General features: G+C 34.0%; 1 protein-coding gene across 1 annotated transcript in view; it reads left to right on the top strand.

Moving 5' to 3' along the window:
- Nucleotides 1-27,430, top strand: part of LOC127872193 (leucine-rich repeats and immunoglobulin-like domains protein 3) — an 89,826-nt gene that overhangs the window by 35,147 nt on the left and 27,249 nt on the right. The window contains exons 4-7 of the mRNA XM_052415522.1: nt 3,816-3,887; nt 5,723-5,901; nt 18,507-18,620; nt 22,151-22,185. Coding sequence (XP_052271482.1) covers nt 3,816-3,887; nt 5,723-5,901; nt 18,507-18,620; nt 22,151-22,185 — 400 coding nt within the window. The remainder of the gene's footprint in view (nt 1-3,815; nt 3,888-5,722; nt 5,902-18,506; nt 18,621-22,150; nt 22,186-27,430) is intronic.

Genomic DNA, 27,430 nt, shown 5'->3' with positions numbered 1-27,430 from the left:
GATATTGTTTTAGTATGTTGATGCTGCATTAACAAATATAAGTGTATATGAAGTGAAAAAAAAACATCAAAAAACAACGGTTGCGATAGACACCAATATTCTGTTATATGCCCATAATATCATTTTAAAGAACAATGAAATATGTTAACCAACGGTTCAGAATACCTATTTCCATGAAGATGGATCGATAAGAAATATTTTCGGAATTAGTTTTTTTTACTTACACATGTAGTGTGAATACAAATACATGGTATAATACTTGGTATACACTTTCAGGGATATTGTTTGTTTCTGCATTAGATCTCATGAACGTATGATCAAAATGTGATGAATCTTCACGGAAATCCTTTCAAATATGAATTGCGATCTATTTACATTCATTCGATATTTCGTCGCTATGACTGCGAAACTTCGAATACTCATTTCCAAGACATCCTTATATACGGGCTAATTTGGAGTTTTTGTTTGTCTTAAGCAGATCTTAAGCAGATCAGCAACAGTATCATTCGCATTGGTTTTGCTCGGACATTTCTGCCATTCTGAATGAATATCATGATACCGACCGGGAAACGTGTGTGTTTAAATTGATTAATTATGAAGCCTTTGCGGTAATCTTCGGCTTATATCCTGAATATGTTATAAATACCTACATCAACATATTATTGATTTAACTGGGATTTTCATAACGCAGTAATGTAAATAGTAAGTGTTATTGACAATGTTTAAATTGTAATGAAGGAATTACATATATTATATACTCAGACGTATTCCTTGTTGTATGCCATGGTTTTGTAGGTTAAACATGCTATTCCGCTCCGAAGATTTTGTCAGAGATGAAATTGTTTAGTTTTTATTGCGATATTTTCTGCTTTCTTTTTGTATATCTGACTATGTATTGGTTGTATACGGCGACCAAATGTGTTTTCCTGTTCGGAAATCTTCTGATGGACCTTACTTTTTTGATAATATTGTATAGTGGTCTTAATCATTGTATTGATTGCAACTAATGAATAATACTTAGAGTGCAATGCTGTAGACAATCGGATTAATGACAAACACAGTCGAGGTATAATTTATACTCATGACTACGATGCAGCCCACTATTGCCTTTAATGCGATTATAACGCAATTCAACTGACCGTGGTGTTTGTCACGCCTAAAGCCCCATTTAACACAAGCCATAAATCTATAACAATTAGCAACACATCTTTTCACAACACTTTGTCCAATACGTAATGGTAATCTGCTTGAATACAAAATAAGAATTTGGTAACTCGCTCCTCAGCGGGAAAAACTGAGCTGGACAAGTGATTAACAAATAAATCAATAAATTAATAAATCACTAAGTCAATAAATCGATAAATCGATACATAAATCAATATGTTTGAATGCATTTTTTATTAACAACAAACAATGATATACTAATGAAGTAAAGTTGTATACAAGTTCCATTATTATTTAAATTCAGAACAAAAACATTCCTCATTATACTGCAATAAGAAATACGGCATATTCAAGTTCATTGTTGCTGCAAGAAGGAACTAGAGAAACAGATGATTATAAGTATTCTTTAGCAAACTTGCGTATAAAATGATTTACAAGGGGTTACAGTTTCGTCTATGAACAAATTTGTTTTGTGGATAATTCCAGTTTCTTATAATTTTTTTAAAACAATTATTTTTATTTTAAAGTGAATGATATTTGAAGTTATGTAGTATGTGTATTACATGTGAAAGAAACGGTTTATGTTTGGTATATGTTATGTTATTCATTTAGTAAATACATTATATTTGTTATATCGTGTAAATTTTGTATAAGGAATCTGTTGTGTTTCTTATTCGGGCACGAAAAGGAGATTTCTTTATTAGTTTATTAATATATAAAATTAGGTTAACACGTGTTATAATGTTTATTTTTAAACATCATAACTAGATGCATAATGATTGTTATTGTTGTGTCGAAGAGTGTGGTACACACAAAATCATTCCTATAAGGAGACATGCAATATGCTTATTTGGTTTGAATAAGTAATAAGGAACAAAAGTATGAATAGCTTAAGTTAGTGGAACTGTCATAGACCACTATTTTCATATACAAATGTAGTAGTATAAATATTTTTTTTATTCTGCCTTTAAATGTTAAACACTGCCTCTAAACGCAAGTTCTTCATTCGGTTTAAAGAAGAAATACTTGACAATATTTTTACTACTTGTCAGCCGAAATATAGAGACTGGTGTTTTAATAAATATGATTGCGTAGTAATAGTATACAATTAATATGCATGATATAATTTTCACATATTTCAAGATTATCATATTTATATGCTTCAGTTTGGTAACGTGTAAGTTTTGTTTGAAGTTCTTAAAAAAATGTGAGTCAAAATGTATTAGGATAAATCCGTATCTTAAAAATGAATGGTCATTAAATTGCAATAGACAATATTTAACATGCAGGTATTCCATTATTTTGCTTAGAATCAAGGAACAAAAGTGCTTTATACCATAGTGTTTATAACAATTACTAAAAGTTTTGATATTTCTTTTCCGTCCGTCTTTCCTATCACCGGGACTGAATGGTTTTATAAAATTAATTGTTTCTGAAAATCTTAATTATGTTTTAAGCTAATAAAAACAGTTGTAAGATATTATAACTAGACACTAGAATCATGAAACAAGTTTTGACTTCTATTAAACACAACATATTCTAGGCATGTGCAAACTTCAATTTAGAAAGCATTTATTAGAGCAAAGGTTATTAAATATTGAACGGTTGATGTCATGCATGATAGTTTAAGACATTCATTACATATAGAATGTTAATGATTTTGTTTTCTGATACTAAACAAGAAAACAGAATGACTATTTTTGCTACTTTGTCAACGTCGGGATGGCTTTAGATAATACAAAATTGTTTCTTAAACACCAAATACATCAAGTTACTTTAAAAATACATGGGTTGTCAGAAACTATTTTAACATTTCCATCAATTCCGTCATAATACTTAAACAGATATAAAATAATTTAGTCCATTTAGTTGATATAAGAAAACGTTTCAAGATGATTTGAATTAAATGTGACATTGAAATACTTTTTTGTTCTCTTCTTAACAAGCTAGAATTAAACCCGTATATATATATTGACATGTTGAGTACATGCTGTCAATTTTTGTAACTAGAATAACATATTCAGATGTCAAGGCTATTTGAGTTTGATGATGTTAACTCAACGGAAAAACACACATTGAAACACAATGTTAAATAAACAAAAAAAGTACCGTCAAAGTTAAATATTATGTTTTACACATTGCCTTTTTTTTATTTATACACTTATCCAATCTATATAGATAAAAATACGATTGCAGTGCTTTTGACAAAGCCAGCAGTAGACAGCTATACCTCTTATTCATCTCGTTGGATATACCTCTGCTGGCTAACCACTTGACTCACCCATTTAATGGTGACACGGCAATTCATATGTTGCTTGTATAATCAGGAAACTTGCTAACATCGGCGTTCTTTTAATCCGAATATGGAACCTTTGAATTATGTTAACCTGTATTACTTGAATGTTTAATCATATGTCGTTGTTTATGGCGTACCATTTGTGTCAAAAGTCAACAAGACCTACTAGGTAAAAAGAGAAATGTACTTCGACGTACAATATGTACGTCGAAGATATTGTACGTCGAAGTACAAAAATTGTACTTCGAAGTACAGATATGAAATGCACTTTCTCTTAAAATTTCTCTTTTTACCTAGTAGGTCTTGTTGACTTTCGATCCAAATAGTACGCCATAGTTGTTTGTTGTTACTTCAGGTGGCTTGATCGCAACCGGATACGCAAAATTTCTCGGGCGGCGTTCGGGGACTTAACTCATCTTCAAGATCTGTGAGTTACGCTAGACACATGATGTTTAGCGAAATAATTGCCGTCCAGCTCTCTATATATAAACTTGTTAGTCTGTGGTCTGCTTGAATGGACGGAAGAACGTTGGCTTTTGATATTTTGTGATTGTCCAATAGACTGCTCGGTTTACTGCGCTTTCTGGTAAGAAGATTGTTAACCAATAATACTGTGAACTAATATGGCTGTTGCTGCACGTGGGCATTCCCCTATAAAGGCATAAGAACATTAATTTTGAACAACCCTAAGCTTAATTTAATATTTGATAGTGAGTCCTAGTGGTATAATTTTCGCTTTAGTTATTTGTTTTCAAATGCTCATAAAACAACGATATTGAATCCATATACGACGGCGTATTTGATAAAGTGCCGAACATTGAAAAACTGTTAGACGTTCTCAGACTTGAATTAGAGTATAGATGAACAATTGTAAGTTCTATTTTTTGATTGTCTATTTGGTTCAGAAATCACTCATACGAACTGGCTGAACCATTGCATTTAATATCATGTATTAAAACCCATTTTAATATGTATACCAATGGTTCAGAATAGATATTTCCATAAAGATTGATTAACGTTTATCTTCTGGTAAGACACGTTTCGTTGTGCAACGATTTTGTTTCCGCGCTGGATCTCATGAACGTATGATCAACTGAACGTATGATGAAACTGAAAGGTACTAATTTAAATTCTGAATTGCGATCTTTCTACATTTATTCGATATTTTGTGCCTATTACTGCGAGACTGCGCGTACTTGTTGCCAAGAAATCCATTTATAATAGCGTGTATTTTAATATTTGCAAAAGAATGTACCAACACTCATGACGAGAACATTTTTGTATACAACTTTTTTATTAATTAATATTCTTGTATCCAATAAGGAATATTGTTAAAACAAAGTCTCAGTTGTTGATGCTGTGTGTATATTTATGAGCGTTGTCATTACACGTAACGCGAACATTAACTTATAATCGTCAGGCCTAAAAAACGTTATGAAAACACTATTTTATGTAATCGGTACGATTTGGTTTCAAGCAGTACTATTAATCTTTAGATATAAATTAAGTTTTATGCAAATCAAAAACGGTCTAGTGTATTATAATAATAAAACATGTTCTGGTCGTTTGTGACCTAAAATTAAAAAAACGCATTTGCTAGAGCAAAGTTAATAAATTGATATTTTGAGAAATTGGTGGAATCAGAAAATAATTATGAAATGTAAACACCAAACACTGGCATATAAGAAAATTAACAACCGGCATTTACGTAAACAGACTTTTACGAATACGCATACATATATAAAATTGTAAAGTCCACTTTAATTAGACAATAACCTATGCTATTTTTAACCTGATTTCATTGAAATTTGACATCTGAAGACCTCTTTGTTTTTCTTACACTTCACATTGCAAAGTCCCCCATAAATATGTCACTAGCTTTTCTTCAAAATGGATGATATAATACAATTATTTGCAAAGTAAACTGGAAAAAAGAATGCAATAAACATGACTTGTTGTTACATTAAACATGGTTGAACATTTCAATTTATATTTGGATAAAAAGAGGGCACACAATTTCTAGTTATTATACCGTAAATATTCCAACCATTATTTTATGGGTTAAACAATCATGGATATTATGTCAAGTGATGCAAAGGACCGACACCAAAGCTTAAAATAGTAGCAAACTATTGTTTTATTACAAATTCGTTCCGCTTTGACATCGTGGAATTGAATTGTAATTCTGTGAAGGTCTTTATTTAGTAATAAAACTGCAATTCAAAATTAAACAGCTATAGCAAAACATTTATTGTTTTCCAGTTATCTCGAAAATAATCCTCTCAACTGCGACTGCCAGCTGCGATGGCTCATTGAGAGAATGCAGGTCAGCCAGTCTCTCAAAGTAGATTCAGCCGTGTGTAGTGAGCCCGCGCACCTGAAGGGGCGTAACATAGCGAGCGTCAACCCAATGGCTCTCAACTGCGGAACACAGATAAACGGTATATGCATATTTTTAACATTAAAATAACAAATCGTGCCTTTTTATAAGCTCGTCTGAGCATAACATGAGCTTATCTAATCACTTTTTGTTCACCTTGTAAACACCCTTGAGGCCACTTTATTTAAAATCTTTACGAAACTTGGTTAGTCAAATTCTCTCATTAATATCTCTGCTGTGTTTGTAAATGGTTCCAGTGCGTTAAAAACATGGCAACCAGAGAGCGGGGTAGTTTTCCTTATATTGCTATGGTCAAACATTGTTAACACTGTAGAGGTCACATTTTTAGTCCAATCTTCATGAAACTTAGCAGGCACATTTGTTCTTAGGTCATCTTGGCCGAAAGGGTTGTGGTATCTTGACAAAGATGGCCGCCAGGTGACGGGGCAGTTTTCTTTATATAGCTCTAGTACATACGTGTTAAAATTGTAGAAATCCCATTCTTAATTGAATCTCAATCAAACAGTGTAGGAACATTTATTTTTAAGGATCTTGGCCATTCAAAAAATGTTTGTGGTCCGTTGAAAAACATGGCCGCAAGGGGCCGGGGCAGTTTACTTGTTAAGATCATAATTTGAAATGATACATGTATATGAACCTATAGAGAAAATGGTTCCGGTACGTTGAAAAACATGGCCGCAAGGGTGTGTGTGAAGGTTTCCTTTTATGGCTATAGTGAAACATTGTAAACACTCTTTAAGTTAATTGTACGTTTCAATATTAATGACACTTGGTCAGAACATGTGTTATATTGATATAAAGTAAAAACTGAGAACAGCGGTCAGTCAAGGGAGATTACCAAAGTGGCCGTTTTCCACATGTGACCGTTGTTTTCGGATCACAATGTTAAGATGGTTTGTCAGTTGGTTGTATTGCTACGTCGTTACCCCACCCAGGCGTTTGCATACAGTGTAAAAAAGGCTCATTGCCAATAACTCAGCATAATATTATTAAATTGCATTGAATAATAAAGAATAATATTTTATAAATTGAGTGAATTTCATATTGTTACACTAAATCAATGAATTTATCAACGATAGTATAATTGTTTATTCATGCATCTCGTTCATTCAGTAAATTAAACTTGTAACGTGCCATTGACATCACATCGAACAAGGATGAAAGCGGATTCGATGTCACAAACCGAAAGTACGGCGTAACTGTACCGTTCTCATCCAAAGAAAAAGACGCCAAAATGTCTTCGTATGCAAACATCACACAAACAGCATTCTCATTGAAACAACCTCATACAAAATAAAACATGAACAAATCCTCTTTCATAAATGCCTAAAGTTTGTTATAAATGTTGCAATTCAGTGTATTTTTGCCTTTATAGACGATCACTAATCCTTTTATCGCCTTCTTATAAAAACACTCGCCGGCTTAATGTTGTTTTTAAGACTTTATCAGTGATAAAGATCAATTGATATTGTCACGCGCTCATGCGTTATGCCTGCAGCCGATAATTGCTACTTATACACATTGTAATTGTTAATTTCACCTGTTTCATGTAATCAAAAAGCAAATTCAATAATAATTGTGAGACAAACACTGACATATTTTATTTTGAAGATAACCCATAAATATCCCCGGAAAACAAACCTTCGGAACACCCTATTATTTGTTTATTCCATTGGGCCGCTTTTATCACATCAAACGCAAATACCGCTCTCAGATGCTTTACCCGCAAAATAGACGGACAAATGATGTGCTATGTTTTTACTTTTCGCGATTCGAAACGACTGACCCGTGACCGTTGTATTCAGTTCAACCATGACTTTCGGAGAGATATATACTGGCCGTTTGCCGTTATGGACGATTGACCGTTATTCTCAAGTGAAATATAGAGTGATTTTCATCGGGGGAATCCAAACTGACCGTTGTCGGCAGTTGACCGTTATTCTCAAGTGACCGTTACATCAGTTTTCACTGTATGTGCGGAGTTTGACGATTGTTCTTCCCCGTTGAAAAACATTGCCGCCAGGGGTCGCGGCAGTTTCCCTTATATGGCTTTATAAAAAGATTTTTAATACTGTTGAAGTGACAATAACAGTCAAATACTCACGAAACCTTCGTCTGATCATTTGCCAAATTTCGAAAATGGTTTCGTTTCTTTAAAACAACAATTCCGCAATGGTGCGGGGTAGTATGCCTTATAATGCTAGTTAAAGCTTTTTTCATTGGCCACATGTATTGGCCAAAATTTATTAAATTTGATCAGAATATTTGTTCTAATGAGCCGCAGCTTAGGTCGAATCTGGGTCACCTGGGCCCCCAAAATAGGTCACTAGGTCATATTTTAAATGGATATTTAAACCTTAGTATTCACTTTTTGATCCTCTGTCAGACCATTTGTTCTTATGATATTTCAGCCAAGTTCAAAAATAAAAAAAGGTCGACAAATTAATTATTATTGTTTTATAAAGTACTTTACTATAAAAGCCATAGCTGTGATGATATTAAATACTTTCCACACTTGCGTACAATGTTTGAAAAGTCGAGCAGGTTTATGAATCTAGTGGAAGCACACAGGTTTCACAACCGAAGGATTGCAAATTCGAGCCCATGAGCGCTGTTTTAACCTAATTAACCTACAAACTCATCTGTTGCACGAGATGTTAAACTGTGGTGCAGAACCCAGGGTAAACTAGTAGTCAAGAAATCCCATGTAAATTGTGCATGATAAAGATTAAATGTTTTTATTAATGATGATGTATGGTACCTAGATGATATTTTTTAATGTTATAAACTTGAACTGTTTACCATGTATATCCAACGTGGTGTATTTCATTTATACAGAATATCCTTCTGGCTTGATGTGTGCAATTTAACTGGTCAAGTCTATTTTGGAAATGCCACAACACAGCTTATTGTCATAATTATAGCAAGTGATTGATATTGCTTGCTTGTGTACAGAAGGGTCTAAGGCAACAAATATAGTATCAAATGTTTGTTTACTTTAGCTCTAGCTTTGCCTACTTTCGTACGCAGATGTGAACCATAATATTTGAAAGTAGTTACTGTTCCGTGCATATTTCAAAGAGATATAGTTTCTGTTCTCAACTACTGAAAGAGAGCTTAAAACCTTTATGCGATTTTAATGCTAACAGTACTATATCAGCTTAATGTATCTGGAGTATATTTCATTTGCATTTTGCTGAAGTGTCATTTCTATCTGAATGTTTATCGATTTAAGAAAACGATTGCATGGCACTCTTTAAGTCATGGTATTGCTCCTAAGGGTTTGAATGGTAAAATTATATCAGACTATGATACGTGTAATGTCTGAGACTCCAGATTCTTCAAGTTTCCTGACATGTTCAGATTTATGAACATCATACAGTATCATAAGGAAAACAATTAAAGTTCATTTTGAAAAAAAGTAATTAATATTAAGGATATTAATATTCTTATTATTTTTTCCATGTGAATATATAGGTTTTCTGAAATGTAAAATACGGTAAAGGTATACTTTAATAAAGAGCATAGATTTATGTGCGTGACAAAATACCTGCTGTCTCGTAAATAGCTTGTAAAAGGTTTAATTTAAGTATTCATTTGTAGAGATAACAGCAAATATAGTTAACACCCGTTTTGCTTTCCAAGCTGCCTCTTCACAATCATGATACATATTTGTTTTTATTTTTATTGACGATGCTTCGAAGCAGCTCGTCTAAGTTACCATACCATGAAATAATTCTTCACAATGGCGACCTATGTAAAAGACCGAGCCAGTCCGATTGAGATAGGTCGATTTTTTTCTAATCGGCATACCTCGCTGATTATCATTGATAAAGGTAAAGGAAGCTCAGCTATAAATAGGACAGTATATTCTGGGAAAAAGATTTAATAATAGTTTGAAAACATTAATTTTAAATCAGTTATATTCAATAAATTATTTGTTTATAGATCAATGAAACAACTATGCATTTTCTGTATTGTATTTGACATTTGTCGTGATTCTGTAAATGAATTGCGAATGAAAACGTGTATAATTTACGTTTAACGCGATCATGAGTGTAAAGAAAACGAATTATTTCGAACCTGCCATTTGTAAATGTTAAAGCAAGTATGGTATATAAACAGCATAATAGCCGTACGATATTTGTGAAACTCGCTCTTCTGCGTGCTTCTCATTTTGCATATTAAATAAACTTTTCAAACAGAAACATCAGTGCACACACTATGTTTGATAATTCATTCGTTTGTTGGATATTGTTTTCTGTTAAAAACACATATTAGGTCATATCGCGAAGATTTAGTTAACCTTACCATGTGTTCATGGGCGAACTAACGTATTAAAGTCGTATTTGACTATGTGCTCATACCTACTTTCGGGAATCATCATGAAATTATTGCCGTACTTAACGAACAAACATGCCTAAGCTTTTTGAATTAGAGAAAAAAACAATAATCAAAAGAGAAAAAATTAGATGTTCATGCACATTGGCATGTGAAATAACGTCCGTACACATAACATCATTAACTCAGGAAAGGAAACAACAAAATATAAAGTTTGGTATGATATACATGTGAAATTAAAGAGCATGGTGTAATTAAAGAGTTTTGAATATATCTGCTACATATTTGTCCCAATTATATCTTAGTCGATATTTAAACTGGGTCACCTTAGGTCAAAAACTAGGTCACTAGGTCAAATTAAAGATAAAGCGTGTGTACACTGTAGAAGTCACATTTTATGTCAAATCTTCATGAAACTTTGTCAGAACATTTAATGATGTCTCAGCTGAATTCAAAAATGGTTCTGGTTCTTTGAAAAACATGGCCAAATGGGGGCGGGCAGTATTCTTTTATATGTCTATAGTAAAACCTTGTTTAATTTATGGCTATTGTAAGATTTTGAGAACTCTTCAGGACTCACATGTATAGTCCAATCTTCATGAAACTTGATCAGAATATTTGTTCTAATGATTACTAGGCCGAGTTCTTAAATGGTCATGGTTCGGTGAAAAACATGGTTGCCAGGGTGCAGGACAGTTTCCCTTATGTGGCTATATTTAAACCAGGTTAACACTCTAGTTGTTATGAGGACGTTGGGGCACAATCATGATGATGATGATACAGATAAATCTAATTTGCCATTTTTTTCCATTGACTTATCATACTCTCTGTAAAACTCATATATACCTTGGATTGTTGCAGAACAATAGTGGTGATTGATTCTTTCTTAAATAACCATGTGATTATTGTGTAACAGGTTAACTGCTCCCTTTTAATTTGCCGCATTTAACTGGGCTCTCACATCAAAGACCATTGATCAGACTGCTTATACAGTTTGCAGTCAGTCAGTAGTTTGTGTGTTATTATCAAAGACTTGTGATTTTAACATGTTTTGTTGTTATTTAATGGTAAATATCATTGTAAGGTGACTCTGAAAATTGTTCTGGTAGTTTAAAGAAACTTCATCCAAGATGTGAACAATTGGGTAAAAAAACACAATTTTTTTCACATTTTTTAAGAAGTACAAAAATTGTTTGGTGAAATAGCTTAGTTGTTTTGGCAGTAGTTTTAGCAAAAATAATTTAAGTCGAGGGATCGGACAAAAGGGCACTGTTCTCGGTGGTTATCAGTCTAATTTTTATATAGTGCAACTGGTTACGTTTTCCTTATTCAGCCGCGAAAAACATATCATAACAAAAGAGAACTTAGAAGAAATAAACTGCAATACATAAATAAATATATATAAATATTTTTTATTCCCAACCTACATTTACAGTGATTTTCCTTGTTTTATGCGTCTCTTTATTCATATAAATTTATTTGTTAAGTAAGATAATACCAGTTTCTAATTCGATTTGAACCTGTTCCATATTCCTTTTTCAAACCGAATAAGGAACTATATTATCATTAAATATAACAAATTAGAAATGTACTTCAACTAATATATGTATACCTGTCCTACATTTACAATAATTGTCGTTGATATATTCGTCTCGTTGGTTCATTTTGATTTATAATTTATAGAAAAAACATTCCAGTTCCTTATTCGATTTCAAACTGAATAAGGAACTGGATTATCATTACTTAAAACGAAGTAAAATGTATGGCAATTAGTATTTTAAATGTACAAGCTAAATATAATGATACTCATTTATATGAGGTGAACTTTGGATCAATTTCATTGATGTTTAAGTTAAAAAATGCAAGCTCCTTATTCGGCTTGAATAAGGAATATATAAATGTTTCATTTTTCCGTATTCAGTCGCGAAAAAGGAACTGGATTATAAATACAAACAAACATATTGAAATGTACAAGTTTGCACTTTTATATCACAAATTAGAGAATATCGGTTCGGTTTCAACAAGAAATCCTATGCAAGCGCGAGGACGAAACATGGATATGTAACGTAATACCTAAAGTAAAAGTATTCGAGTGATTTTGTTTTGATAAACCTAAGAATTGTATGCATTATGTTTCTTTAAAACCCTATATCAAATGTGTTTAGCTCGAATAAGGAACAGTTCCTTATTCCTAATTTGAATAATGAGTAAGGAACGAGGAAAAAGGAAATAACTTACTCTCCATCTTTTGTTGCCATGTATGAATGTGTGATAATAGATAATACAGTAGTACAAAACATATTTAGACACCCATGTAATTATGTTATATATGCTATAAGAAGGACGTTTGTAGACAATAGTATCTACCTTATTATTAAAATGTTCAATTAAGACACTTTTTTGCCATGATTATTGTTAAGAAGCTTGAAGCATGAACTACCATGTAAATAATTTGCATGCAGCCAAATAGTGTTTATTATGATTTGCTTTTATTGTCAGCCGAATGAAAAAAGACTTTGAAATCAGTATACATTTAAAATCATTGTCGATTGGAAATTATAAATAAATGAGAACATTGTCGGATGCAAGCACATTATATTACAAGATAACACATGTGAAATAGAAATAAAATCGCTGCCCCGTCGTATGTCAAACAATACATCAAATAGATTTTACCCAACATATACTTTCTGAAATGGCTATAATATGTATATCGTCAATTCGGTAATGGTTTGTTTGATTTTCTTATGTCTTGGTAATTATCAATACGAAGTTAAATGAAAGATTGTGTATAATATAATGTTAACATGTATGAGAAAATACTTGTTGTATATTCACATAACATTTGTGTTTGAGAAGATCAAACGTCATTTCGGAAAAAATGAAAATACACCCTATTGCACTAATTTAAGCATTTTAATACAATTCACATTGACACAAAAGTGCCAAGAAATTTAAAACCGTACATGTACAATATAGCCCTGCAAAAAAGTTGTCATTTTCTACTAGACCTAGCATTGCGGTGTACTTTAAATGTTGTTTTGTTTTGGTAGGGGTCATGTTTCTGATTACGCATTTAAATGATGCTGGTATGGCATAACTAAGGGTTTTGAGAAATTCAAAATGGCGTGCAAGATGGCGGCTCTGTTCAGTCTTATTTGGTTTAGCGTATATAAATGCATTATGTTATGTATATTAATGTCATTTTGATAGTGTTATTCATACTAAAAGGATGAAGATGGCGTTCACTATGGCTGCCTGAATCAAAATGGCTGCCCAAAACTTGCTGCTTAACCCAAGATCATTTATAATTTTGCACAAGAATTATACATATATACATATAATACACATTTATTAGAACTTAAGTGTTTAATAAGTGTCTGATTATATGAATTTCAATATAACTTTGTAGAGAATAGTATATAAATATTACATGACTGACAGGGTGACAGTAAATTTGTGAACTTGAGGAAATGCTGTCAACCGAGGCAAAGCAGAGGTTGACAGTATTTTCCCGAAAGTCAGACAACAATATTAATTTTATTATACCGAAAAACTATTCAAATACGAACAATTTATATGAACCATGAATAATCTTAATATTCAATAAATGTATTTAATTTCAGCTATGAACAACCATTATTATTTTGATAACAATAATACAAGTACACTGGTTAACACAGTCAATTTCTTATCACAGAACATAAAAATTCCATAGTTAAACAGTATTAAGTATGTCTCTTAAAGTGTTTTCTAAGCTTAACAGTAACATAGTATTAACTTCAAACAATTTTCTTCAATGGTATTTTTTCAAACGTCGATTATATCGATTCTAACACGATTTCACTAATAAGTTATCCGCGATTTAAATGTTATAACTGAGACTTACATTAACCGAACGTCCTGAACTTTCCGTAACTTGACGTCACCACAACAATGAAAATCAAATGACGTCGTCTTTGTTCATAAACAGGGCGCGTACAATCAAAGTGACGTCATTCCGCACGTGATTGCTAAGGTAGCGGGCGACAGTATTTTTTGGACAGTAAATTTTTTCCCGCTGGGTCTGACAGTATTTCTATGTCACCATGGCCTATGGGAGTCTAGCATTGTGAATAAAAGTGAGGTATAATAATATAACATGAACATATTGCCTTTTTATATACCTTTAAATACAAATTGTATCTTTGTATGAAGCACCTTCTCCGAATTTATAACTTGTTTCATATGAACATATTCTGGTGAAATGTCATTACACAAATAGATATCAATTGAAAAACCATAATACGCATTATCTAACCTTTGTTCACTAAGGTAAAAATCAGGTCACCTTTTTCAAACATTTATCAAGTAGTATGTATACCAGTTTATCTTATGCTGTTAGCAGTCAAGCATACGGTAATGTTCTTGTGTATATATTAGTTCATTAAAAATAGTTTGTGTTTTATACCAACGATTACATGACATTATACACTCTAAGTCTCATTTTTTCCTTTTTAGAGACAAAGTTAGTAATCTAACAATCACGAATTGTCTGCTTATTGCTAGATTGTATTTTGTCAACCTGAATCTTTTGACAAACACTAAATATAGCACAATGTATTCGCGCTTTATAACAGGAGCACCGAAATTTTGACCATGGGCTATCGCTTTTACACCCAGATTATATCATTGTTAGTACATTAGGTTTATCTCAAGTATTAATTGATGCTACTTTAATTGAAAAAAGAGTGTTTGATGCCTCGTCCCTTCGCCAACAGTAATCATATTGATTCAGATCCTCGGGTCTGCAACTATAGCGTGTTTCTATATACACGCCTGTATATGGGCAAGTTTCACATGCTCATAACATGCTTCCGATGCTGGTGTGCTACTGATCGCAAAGTCTCACCTTTCTTGCGTACCAGGGCTGCCTGAAGGTATTTTCTTGAACAAGGCATTTCCTCTGTATCAGGCTTTCCTTACCATGCTGAGACAAACCTGATCGATTCCTTCACAAGTCCTAGCTGACATATCTCCAAATAGTCCTTTTAAGTTGCTTGCGTTCAGCATCTTGGTAGCTTTCCCTCCACTGATACCAAAATAGTCAGCTACAGCGTCGCGTTACGAGATAGATTGCACAAGGAGCTAGTCGGTCGCAAAATATCTCTGCTTTTAATCCATTTTGCGAATTTCTACAACTCTTTCCACTAACTGGTGATTCCACGATGATCAATAACAAGAGTAAGGACAACATAAGAATGAAACAACAAAACAAACATGCCTGTATCATTATCTACCACATGAATGCCAATGTCTTTTGTTTCGACAGCATGATCTATTTGCATTATCATGATGACGTCAGCTTCTTGATGAGTTGTGTTAAAATCATTTCGATTGATTATGACTATTTTATATATTTCAATATCATGATCTCCTGTAACGCCTAACGTGTGTATTTGAGTGCATAAGGTGTGCACGTCTTTAATCGTGCATACATCTGTTCAAATCAGAGAGATCAGATGTTGTGTGTTCTCAGTGACACGTAATATTACATTCTGTGATGGTACTGTCATGTCACCTTTTAGTTAGTTCACCCTTTATATATAAAAGTTTCTAACTTTCCTCGCCGTGCATTTGGTGCTGAACAACATGTATCAGTCACGCACTAATTACAAAACACATTTCCTCAATTTTTGTCTAATTTAAGACGTAAATATGTCATGTATGTTTCCGTCTATTGGCCAGTGAATGACATGCAGAACAAAACAAAATCTATTACGGAACATGTGATCGTATAACCAATATGCCGCTGAGACACTTCTACTGTTATTTTTTTCTTTAGCACCTTATAGGAATTTTCCTCCACTGAGTGCCCCTGTTTATATAAACATAGCAGTAGGTACTGGAGGCAATTTATGGCTTAGTATATGGTGAATGCCAACTACCGTAAAATTAGCTGCTTGTTAGTCAATAAATTGTTTATCAATTAGATTAGTGGAATATCATCGTGGGATTAATTATAAGATATTGACCTTAACATTTTCCGGCCATGAGCTTTTTAATTATGTCGTTTTTGTTTTACCAATATCTTTTGCTTGATCGACATAAGCAGATTCTGATGCTATTGTTCGAGTCGGAATGTTCACAAGACTGGGTGGATGCTTGCTTTGGATCAAACGGATCTGTTCATTGTGTCAACTTTCTCCGAAAATTGTATCTTTAGCATCTGCCCTAATCCTCCCCCATTTTTGTTCTTTGTAATGCTTATTGATGTTCACTAAACTGGTACTACTAATGTCGTTTAGATCTTATTTCATTTTGCTTCAAGAATGCAAGCTCACACTTCAATCCATGAGATGTCCAGGTTTAAGTGTTGAACTTCTATTCCTCTTCTTACCATGGCGATACCTCATAACAGTTGTTTCTTTCAACATGTCACTCCATATGGCATTCTTTACCCCTGGAACATGTCCCATGACAGGCTCTTCCTTAAACATTTTATCTTGTACGCGCTCACATATTTTCTTCATTGACCTTATATAATAAATTACGAATCGGGCGTTGTTTGAGTTTGTGTAGCAACAAAGCTGTATGGTCATACGAGCTTTACTAAAACCAAGTGGATCAGCAAATAACCTTCTCATTCTGCTCGAAGATTTATTTTGATAAGGAATACGGTTTGAATCAAACAATCAACACACCATTTAGACGTATGACTGGCAGAAGATAAATTGTTAAGATGCATTATTAAATCATAAAATAAATAAAAAGTATTTTCAGTGAACACCCTGCATATTTGCATGAGGTTTAAGAAGATCTAAGTGAAATAAGTAGTACCAGTTTAATGGACATGCATTTGCAACCAAATTAACCGTGTAAAAATAAAAGACTGTTCACTCTACCAGCTCTTCCATCCCACTATTAGCCGGCATGGTATCATTGACCTCACACGACTCATCAGATCGTGCACACTACATGAACGTTATATTACATCCTGAAAAGGCCCGCAACACACACACACACACACACACACACGTTAATGCGCGCTCGCCTCACCGTTTGGATGAAGCATCCTGCTTCATTTACAGTAGGCTCACAATTGCATTTTAAAATTCACATAAATATCCACAATTTTGGTTACACAATTCCACTTCAGTTGGCTAATTAAATGGTTTGGGAATATAAAACACTTTGTGATGTTGTTTGTCTTACCATTGACTCTACATTTATTGATAGAGCTGAATAAACACTCAACCATATTATTTTTTTTTCAAATCGTAGAAACAATAATGGTGTTGTAAACTGTTATTAACAATATTCGCAACATAATTACTTGTCGTTATACTTAGTGTAGTCCATGCGTATCCGATGTAAATCAAATTGAACTATAAATTATTTGAGCTAAACGAATATATGTACATGATGTTCGCACCATGTGTTAAATCTAGTATGCGGAACATGTGTATGTTAAATATGTCTTCTTAATTGTGTTGTCTTTGTTAAGTTCATGTAAAGGTAATAATACAATTAAGTTTTATTATGGATAATATTTAATGTACATTACAAAATGCCATATTAAGACAATAATTCTAGTTTATAAAGCCTGAAATTCAGGTCCAATTTATTGTGATGGATGTTTAACTGCAATCATTTGTATATGCGACAATATTTGCAGCCATTTTTGGTATAATCTTGAATTTTATTTCAATCAATTAACTCCCAAGCCATAAAGCACCATAACATCATTCCATTTTAGATTAAAAAGATGCTAAATAATGAGTAAAGTCATAATCATATAACAATTTAGGGCAAAATGCTGAAACGACGTCCATCTTGAACGCCATCTTCCAAATCTCAGGACCCTTAATTAAACCGGACCGGGATCATTCTGAATCTTGATTTAAGATATTTGTCCAACCAAAAATCGATTTAACATTTACTATTCATCCCAAGAACGGGTGTATGACATATTCTACCGGATTAGCTATGTGTTGTTGCTGGTGCAATAATACGCTACTAAGGCGAAGGTTTACACATCGTTTCATCAGTATCAATACGCTTTGTTTGAACGTTTTAACGAATTGTACAGCCATTTCACACATAATCAATTTGTTTAATAATTGTCTTGGCGTGTTTAGTAAATATTGCACAGTCACCACATAGGCTACGTTTTGCGCGAAGAGTCGTCAGTCTATGTTCAAAAGGAACACTGCGTGTTGACAATTATTGCTTAATTGAATATTAACGCCCTTTGTCCAAAATGTTAAATGCATTAAATGCGTAAATTTCCAATAAACATAATGTATGTGAACATTATTTCAGATTTCAACGAATGCGCGTTCGACCCGTGTAAAAATGGCGCCACGTGCAGCAACGTCCAGTATGCGTTCTCATGCACATGTTTACCAGGCTGGAAGGGATATAACTGTGACCAGGGTAGGGTATAATTGTAGATTTGTATTTAAATATATGAGATTATTGCATCGTTTTCATATACTTTAGGAGTGTTTACATGCATGACCACCGAGAAGGATATGTTAATAATACACTTGTCAGTCCGTACTAACATCACGCATTTGAAATTTTCAGATCTTCTCCGAACATTATCTTCATCTTGTTTTGAACTTATGTTACTTGTTGCATGTCTAAGTTTATTCACCGCCTATATCTTAAATATGAGCATTGATCATTTTCGATTTAAACTGTATTATTCATACATTGTTCGCATTTGCTAAAATATTTAACATACGCGATATATCAACTACGTCAATATACATACGTATCTTAAAGATGTCGACGAATGTGCCCCACACCCTTGTAAGTACGGGAGGAAATGCAACAATCTTTAGAACGAGTATTCGAGCACGTGTTAACCCTGCTGTCGGGGAAAGAAATGTGACCAATGTAGGAGTATATATATATATATATATATATATATATATATATATATATATATATATATGTATATATATATATATATATATATATATATATATATATATATATATATATATATATATATATATATACCATTAAACCGACCATTATTGTCAAATCAACTGGTTTGTCAGAACAGAGCTGCCGGAATGACAGGCTAAAAACTTTGGTTAAATAATAGTCATTGCGTATTTACACTTTAATTTTCATTTGTTCCTTTCTTATAGACAACGCAAGTTATCTGACAGTCGTGTTATGTCTGCTTTTTGATAGATTGAATTATGTCACCCTGAACCTTTTCACAAACACAAAAGATAGTACTAGTTAGTCGCGCTTTATAACATGAGCACCGAAATGTTGAACATGGGCTATCGCTTTTACAGCCAGATTATATCATGGTAAATACATAAGGTGGATCTCAAGTATAAATTGATGCTGCAGTGGAACCCCTCTAAACCGGACGCCTACGGGATCGAGAGGAAATTCCGGTTTAGAGAGGATTCTGGTTTAGAGAGGACATTGACTTTTTCTTACTTTCGGAAGGTCAATTACGTAGCCTAATGTGTAAATAAAACACTTTCGGCAAATTTGCATAGTTTATTAATATATAACATTCATTCATATTGCATTATATAAGAAAAACACGCTTAATCTGTTGATTTGAAAGCAATATCAGTCACAACATAGATCAAACAGTGCGACCCGAAAACCAAACAATTTTATACATGCATGCATGTGTTGGGTGAATTTAGTTTCTTTTCACACTGAAAAACATGTACGCCGACTTTTTGCACGATATCCCCGATCGTCTACTTTCCTATCCGATATTTCTCTGACAGCATCTTGAGTGTAGGTTTTGGCAACATCTCTGACACTTTTATCAGTTTGATTTTGTCTTCTAGAGACATTTCCACGCGCCATCGCTTAGAAGGAGGTTTGGACATTTTTAGTCTTAGTTATCTTAATTACCAATTTGAAAATCTAAATGAATATCTAAATGCAACTGCTTCAAAACTCTGCAAATTAACATTTTATATTACACTACATTAGCAATTGTAATAAACAACACAAAATTAAATAGCATAAAGATTATTTAAATTTAGCACGGCTTCCTATATCAAAAACAAAACACACTAAATAACCATATGTTTGTTTTCAGTAATTATAATCAATATTATAACATCTATTTAGCGATATGTACATCACATGACAAGTGTCTTTAAATTGTTTTGCGATGTTAACAGTTTGGAAATTTTTCGACCACCTTTATTAATTTCACGCGTCTTTAATCCGCTATTCACAACTTTTTGACACTAGGTCTGAGGTGCAATAAACCGGCCCTGAGCGGTTTAGAGAGGTACAATTACGTATGGAATTACCCAATTTTGATCCACATAATGACCGGTATTCGGAATTGAGGGGATTCCGGTCTTGAGGAGATATTTTACGCATGGTTTAATAGGAGAAAAAAATGGGACCGGACAATTTGTCCGGTTTAGAGAGGATTCCAGTATAGAGAGGATCCGGTTTAGAGGTTTAGAGGGTTTACATTGTACTTTAATTGAAAAAAGAGAATTTGATGCCTCGTCCTTTTGCTAACAAAAATCACATGTATTCAGATACAGGGGTCTGCATCTATCGCTTGTTTCCATTTACTTGCCTGTATGTGGGTACGTTTCACATTTTCATAAATGCTTCCGATGCCGGTTTGCTAGCGATTGCATCGTCCTACCCTACGTGCTTACCATGGCTGCCAGACGGTGTGTTCTTGAACATTTCCTCTTTATCAGGCTTTCCTTTACACGCTGAGACAACCCTGACCGATTCCTTCACACCTTCGCAAGTCATAGCTGTCATATCGCTCTAAAATACATTCAATGTTGATTTCGTTCAGCATCTTAGTTATTTTCCCCTTACTAATACCAAAATATTAAGCTACAGCGACGCGTTCAGAGAGACAGTGCGCAGGGAGCAAGTCGGTCGGGAAATGTCTTTGCTTTTAAACCATTTTGCGAATGTCTACAACCAATCTTTCCCTAACTGGTGATTCAATGATGATCAATAACTCGAGTTAGGACAACATGAGAATGAAACAGCATATCAAACATGCCTGTACCATCAGCTACCACATGAATTCCTATGTGTTTTGTCTCTACAGCATGAATCATTTGCTTTATCATGATAACGTCAGCTTTTGCGTGGGTTGTGTGAAAGTTAGTTCGATTGATAATGACCATTGTATATATTTCAGTATCATGATTCTCTGTAATGACTTACTTGTGTGTTTGAGTGCACAATGTGCGCAGTTTTTATTCGTACATACATCTTTTCAAATCAGAGATATCAGATGGTGTTTGTTCTCAGTGGCACCTAGTATTCCATTCTGTGTTGGTACTGACATGTCACCTTTTCGTTAGTTCGCCCTTGAGATATGAGATTTTCTAACTTACCGTGCTTTTGGTGCTGAATAACATGTTTCAGTCGTACACTAATTAGGAAACCCATTTTCACATTTTTTGTCGAATTCAAGACTTATAGTTGTCAATGTAGTCATGTTTGATTCCGTGTATAGGCCAGTGAATGACAACACATGAAAACATATCAAGTTATTACTGAACATGTGATATAATTACAAGTGTGCCGCTAAGACACTTCTACTGTCAACTACAGATATTATGAGATATTATGAACGCGCATGCGTCGTGCAACTAACAGCTGTTTTTCATCGCTCTTTCTTTTTCCAAAACAATACACTATGCCGCGGCACCTGTTGTGATGATTTGGTTTGGTTTGCTTTGAACTTAATATTTGCACATATTCTTATTCAGCTTTTAGCCTGAATTCAAGTTTTATTGTTGTAATTAGACTTTTTATTTCAGCGAAAAATTTTCCGCTGTTGACCTTGACCTTAACTTTTGAAACGGAAGTACTTTTCTTTATCATGTTTACAGGTATTTTCTTGACACTATTCTTAGTTTTAACTAGTGTTAGGTTGTTTAGTATACCTGACATACATTCCCAACTAACAGATCAGATACCCAGACCCCAAAATCAGCCAAAACAGGTACGAGCCTAGCCGTATAATATCTTGTGCATGTCTCATGAAAACAGTGAAACTTAGAGTACCCATCCGAAATTGCAGAGTATCCGCATTAGGATATCTGTGCACATTACTGTTGTCGATGTCTCATGATGTGGAGACAAATCCAGGACCCCAATACCCCTGCGGCTACTGTGGCCAGGAGGTCTTGGACAATAGAATGTGATGGTTGCTCATGTTGGTTCCATATAAATTGTCAAAACATGAGTCCTTCTGCATACAATAACCTGGTGGAGTTTTGCATGTCTTTCTCCTTCTCTTGTACTAATTGTGACCAATACAATTATTCGAATTCCTCATTTACAAATAACATATATTCACTTGCATCTGAAAACAGTTTCTCTGCCCTCGGGGATATGAACGGAGATAAGATCACTAGTCATACAAGTCCCTCTGGAGGTTCCTCACCAAAAACGAATATAACATACTTCAATATCTAGCAAAGTCAGTCATTAAAAATTTTGAACATTAACTGTCAATCAATTTTCAAAAAAACACATAACTTACATGCTCTGATTGATGAACACAAACCAGATGTTATCGTGGGTACAGAGTCATGGTTGACTCAAGAGCACTAAACTGCCGAAATCTTTCCCCAGTGCTTGGGCTACACACCTTTTAGAAGGGATAGATCCGGGTCCAAAGGTGGGGGTGTCTTTATTTTAGTCAAGCAAACATTAACTGCTACGGAACAGCCTGAACTTTAAACAGATTGCGAATTACTATGTGTTAAAGTAGAAATGTCCCAAAGTAGACCAGTTTACATTGCTGCTTTTTACCGTCCAAGGGAGTCTGATGTTTATGGAGCTGAACAGTTTAGATTGTTATATAACAGACTAGATTATTAAAAGGTACCATCTGGGTGCTAGGCGATTTTAATTACCCTCAGTTTTCCTGGGATGAAGATCATACCCCAAATATCAAACCTGGCTGTGCCTACCCACAAATATATGAATACTTCATACATCTTCTTGATGATTTTAATCTGGTCCAAATGGTCACAGACAGCACTAGACTAGATAACACACTTGACGTATTCTTAACACCAAATCATACACTCACAAATACTACTCATACTCTTCCTGGAATCGCAGACCATGACATTGTAGAAAAAAATTCGGATGTAAAAGCTAAAATAAATAAACAAGCTAAAATAAATAAACAAACACCAAGAAAAATACACTTGTACAAAAAACCAGATTGGCCAAACTTTAAAAGTTATGTTGAACAGGAGAGTAATAGATTACTAAATGGACATGAAACTAAGAGTGTCGAGGACATGTGGGTGAGTTTCAAAAATCTCATTGAACAAGGTATCTCTAAATTCATTCCAACAAAAATTATAAGAGAAAAAAGATCTTTGCCCTGGATAACCATAAAAATTAAAAGACTCATTAGAAAAAGAGACAAATTATTCAGACTGTCCAAACAAGCTGGAATGCATCATTTGGCCAAAAAACACATATTCTTAAAACATTTAATAAGGCAAATCAAAACATCCTATACAAATTACTTGGAGAGCATCTTAGGCATTGATGACACCAACCCGGATCAAAGTTTTTTTTTAACAAAGAAACTGTTTTCACTAATTTAGAATGCTCGACAGGACAATCAAGGTATTGCACCTCTTCATGACAAATCCACATATAGTAACATTAAAAAAGCAAACATTCTTAACCAAAAACTTCTGTTTTCACTCCACTGAACCCTCTATCTCTTGCACAGTTTTGTTTTCATAAAATAAGAGACGAACTTCGTGATGCTGATCTCCCCTTTCATCTCAGAAGCAAGTACCCATCAATGCCTGACATTTCCATCAGTTTGAACGGTACTTTCAAACTATTATCAAACCTAAAAACTGATAAAGCTGCTGGTCCTGACAACATTAAGCCAGTTGTGCTGAAAGAACTTGGCTGCCAAATAGCTCCTTTTCTTCCAATTCTTCTCCAAATGTCTATAGATTCTGGTTACTTACCATCTGACTGGACAAAGGGAAATGTTCCCCCCCCCTCTATTAAACGGACCCCAGAGTGACCCATCAAAATACCGTCCTATAATTCTGACTTGTATTCTTTGTAAACTTACTGAACATATCATAGCATCTAACATCTCTGCTCATTTTACAAAATACAATATATTATATGATCTCCAACATGGCTTTAGGGAGCGCCGTTCCTGCGAAACGCAGTTCATCCAACTGGTAGATGACCTTGCGAGAACCCTTGTTGCAGGCCAGCAGTCAGATCTTATTCTTCTGGACTTTAGCAAGGCTTTTGATAAAGTCAGCCATTCTAAACCTCTCTATAAACTTCACGAACATGTTATCAGAGGCTGTACTCTTGCCTGGATCCGTTTTTTTCTAATAGGTAGAACTCAAATTGTCGTTCTGGAGGGCGAGAAATCTGATGAAGTTCCAGTGACATCTGGGGTGCCCCAAAGCTCTGTCCTAGGCCCCCTCTTATTTCTCCTCTACATAAACAACCTACCAGCTCATGTAAGATCCTAAGTCCGTCTCTTCGCTGATGACACTGCTGTGTACATCACGATCAACAACCTAAATGATTGCAACCAATTACAGCATGATCTTAATACATTGGAACAATGGGAAACCAAATTTGAAATGCAGTTTAACCCCAGTAAATGCCAATTTTTTAATATAACTCAAAACAAACACCAAATCAAACAAAATTATATATTACATGGCCAAATCCTTGAAACCGTACCAAGTGCAAAATACTTGGGAGTAGACTTATCCGAAGACCTTTCTGTCATCACTCACATTAATAGAATATGTACAACAGCAAATAGAACACTTGGTTTCCTTACACGTAACATCCAAACTAAAAACAAAAAAGTAAAAGAAACTGCCTATAAAACTCTTGTCAGGCCTCAAGAAGAATACTCGTCCCCAGTCTGGTCGCCATACACTAAACAAAACATCAATAAAATCGATCAACAGTCACTCGGTTTAAGATCTCTAGAGAACAGACGGACTGATGCTAAAGTAATATTATTTTATAATTGTCCACTCTTTAGTAGCTGTCCCCGTCCCCACTTATTTGGAAAAACTCAGGAGATTGACTCGCCATACACATCCTTTAGCTTATAGGCAGATTCACACAGTTGCTAACTGTTATAAATTCTCATTTTTTCCCAGCACTGTCATACTATGGAACAACCAGCCTATGGAGCATGATTTTGTAAGCAAATCAAACATAACTTTAAAATAGTCGTTTAAGAGAAGAATAATAAAAAATATAATAACAAGAAGGGTTACATTCACGAAAACTCATCGTCCTGATGAGCATAGCGCAACATCAATCTAGGGAACAGAATCCAAATGATGTCGGGCATTAAAAATTGAGGATTTTGAGAAATTCAAGATGGCGTCCAAGATGGCTGCCATTTTCAGTCCTATGTTGTTTAACGTATATAAATGCATAATGTTATGTATTATGATGTAATTTATATCGTATGAAGATAGCGTCAAAAATGGCTGCCAACATTAGGTTGGCTGCTCAAAACTTGCTGCTTAAACAAATATCATATACGAATTTTGAATAAGAGAATTATGAGTATTTACACATATACTACATTTAGTAGCACTTTAGTGTTAAATACGTTTCTGATTTATTGAATTTCAATGTAACATTTGCAGAGTATAGTATAACATGAGCATATCGCCTTTATCCTGACCATAAGAAACAAATTATATCTTTGTATAAAGCACCTATTTCGAATACATGTTTTGTGCTGTATTAATATATACCGTTGTAATGTCATTAAGCAAATACTAATTTAAGAATTTAGAGGCTGTTGACTCAATCAGAGCTTCCAACCCACTATTAGCCATATTCGTCCCTACAGACCCAACAAAACTCATCAGAACTTGCACACTACCGAGACGTAGAATAACATCCTTAAACTGCCCCGCCACACACACTCACACACATGCATGCGCGCTCGCCTCACCGCTTGAATCAACCAACATACTGTAGAGCATGAACACACTTGGATTTTAAAACTAACACAATTATTCATATTAAGTTATACAAGTTCAAGACTTGGGGGTAATAAAATGGTATGGGAATATAAAATACTATATGATATTGTATGTCTTACCATTGACTCTACATTTGCTGATTGAGCTGAATGAACACTCAGTATTATCACTTTTCCTTCAAATGTACGGCAGAAACAATCATGGTGCTGTAAACAATTATTTACTATATGCGGAATAAAAGTAAATAAGTATAATGAATTTAATTGTGTAGTCCATGCTTACCATATTTAAATCATAGTATACATCTTTCGAGCTCAACAAAGATATGTACATGATGTTCGTACCTAGTGTAAAATCTGTTATGACGAACATGTGTATGTTAAATGTGTCTTTTTATTTTCGTTGTCTTTAATCTCTTCATGTACAGTGTAAAATAACAAGTTTAATGGATTGTTTTGTTTGATATTCTTAAAATGACCTTACACAATGCCTTTCAGAAAGACAATAATTCTTATTTATATAGCATGGAATTCAGATCCAAAGGATTGTGATGGAGTTTTAACTGCAATCATTTGCATAAGAGACCCTATTGGCAGCCATTTTGGGTATTTTTTTATTTTGGTGAATTCATTCCAAAACTTAAAAAGCTTCATAACATCATTCTATTTTAGGTTGAATAGATGCTAAATAATGAATAAAGGCATGCTAATACACCAATATACGTCAAAATGCTGAAACGGCGACCATCTCGGACGCCATCTTGGATTTCTCAAGATCCTCAGTGAGGTCAAATTAAACTAAACCATTTCCTTAACAAAATCTATTCAAAAGCTATAACTTAAACACACACACAAATTAAGTCAAACTTTTGCGCATAGAGACCCTCATAACCATACCTTTTCTTAAAGAGCATTTCAAGCCGAAATGGTGTAAACAATAAAAAAGATAGGTCATGTGGTACGTAAAAAGAACGCGACGCGAAACAATAGTCAATCTTTCTACCAGTTTTTCTCTAGTTAATGAGGTTTTCCCACCAACAGTCAAAGTCTCATTTAGTCTCCAACTTAAAAGCAAAACATTGAATTTGCAGTATACGACACTGTTTTCCCTACTAATGCACACATAAATATTCAAACATAAAGTAATTGCAAGTGCCCATATAGAGAATTGTGTTTTCAATTTAAGTACGTTTCCTTTTATAGAGGG

The sequence above is a fragment of the Dreissena polymorpha genome, chromosome 3, assembly GCF_020536995.1.
Source record: "Dreissena polymorpha isolate Duluth1 chromosome 3, UMN_Dpol_1.0, whole genome shotgun sequence".
Classification (NCBI taxonomy): Eukaryota; Metazoa; Mollusca; class Bivalvia; order Myida; family Dreissenidae; genus Dreissena; species Dreissena polymorpha.
Note: the sequence above shows the minus strand (reverse complement) of the source record. Positions and strands in the feature narration are given on the sequence as shown.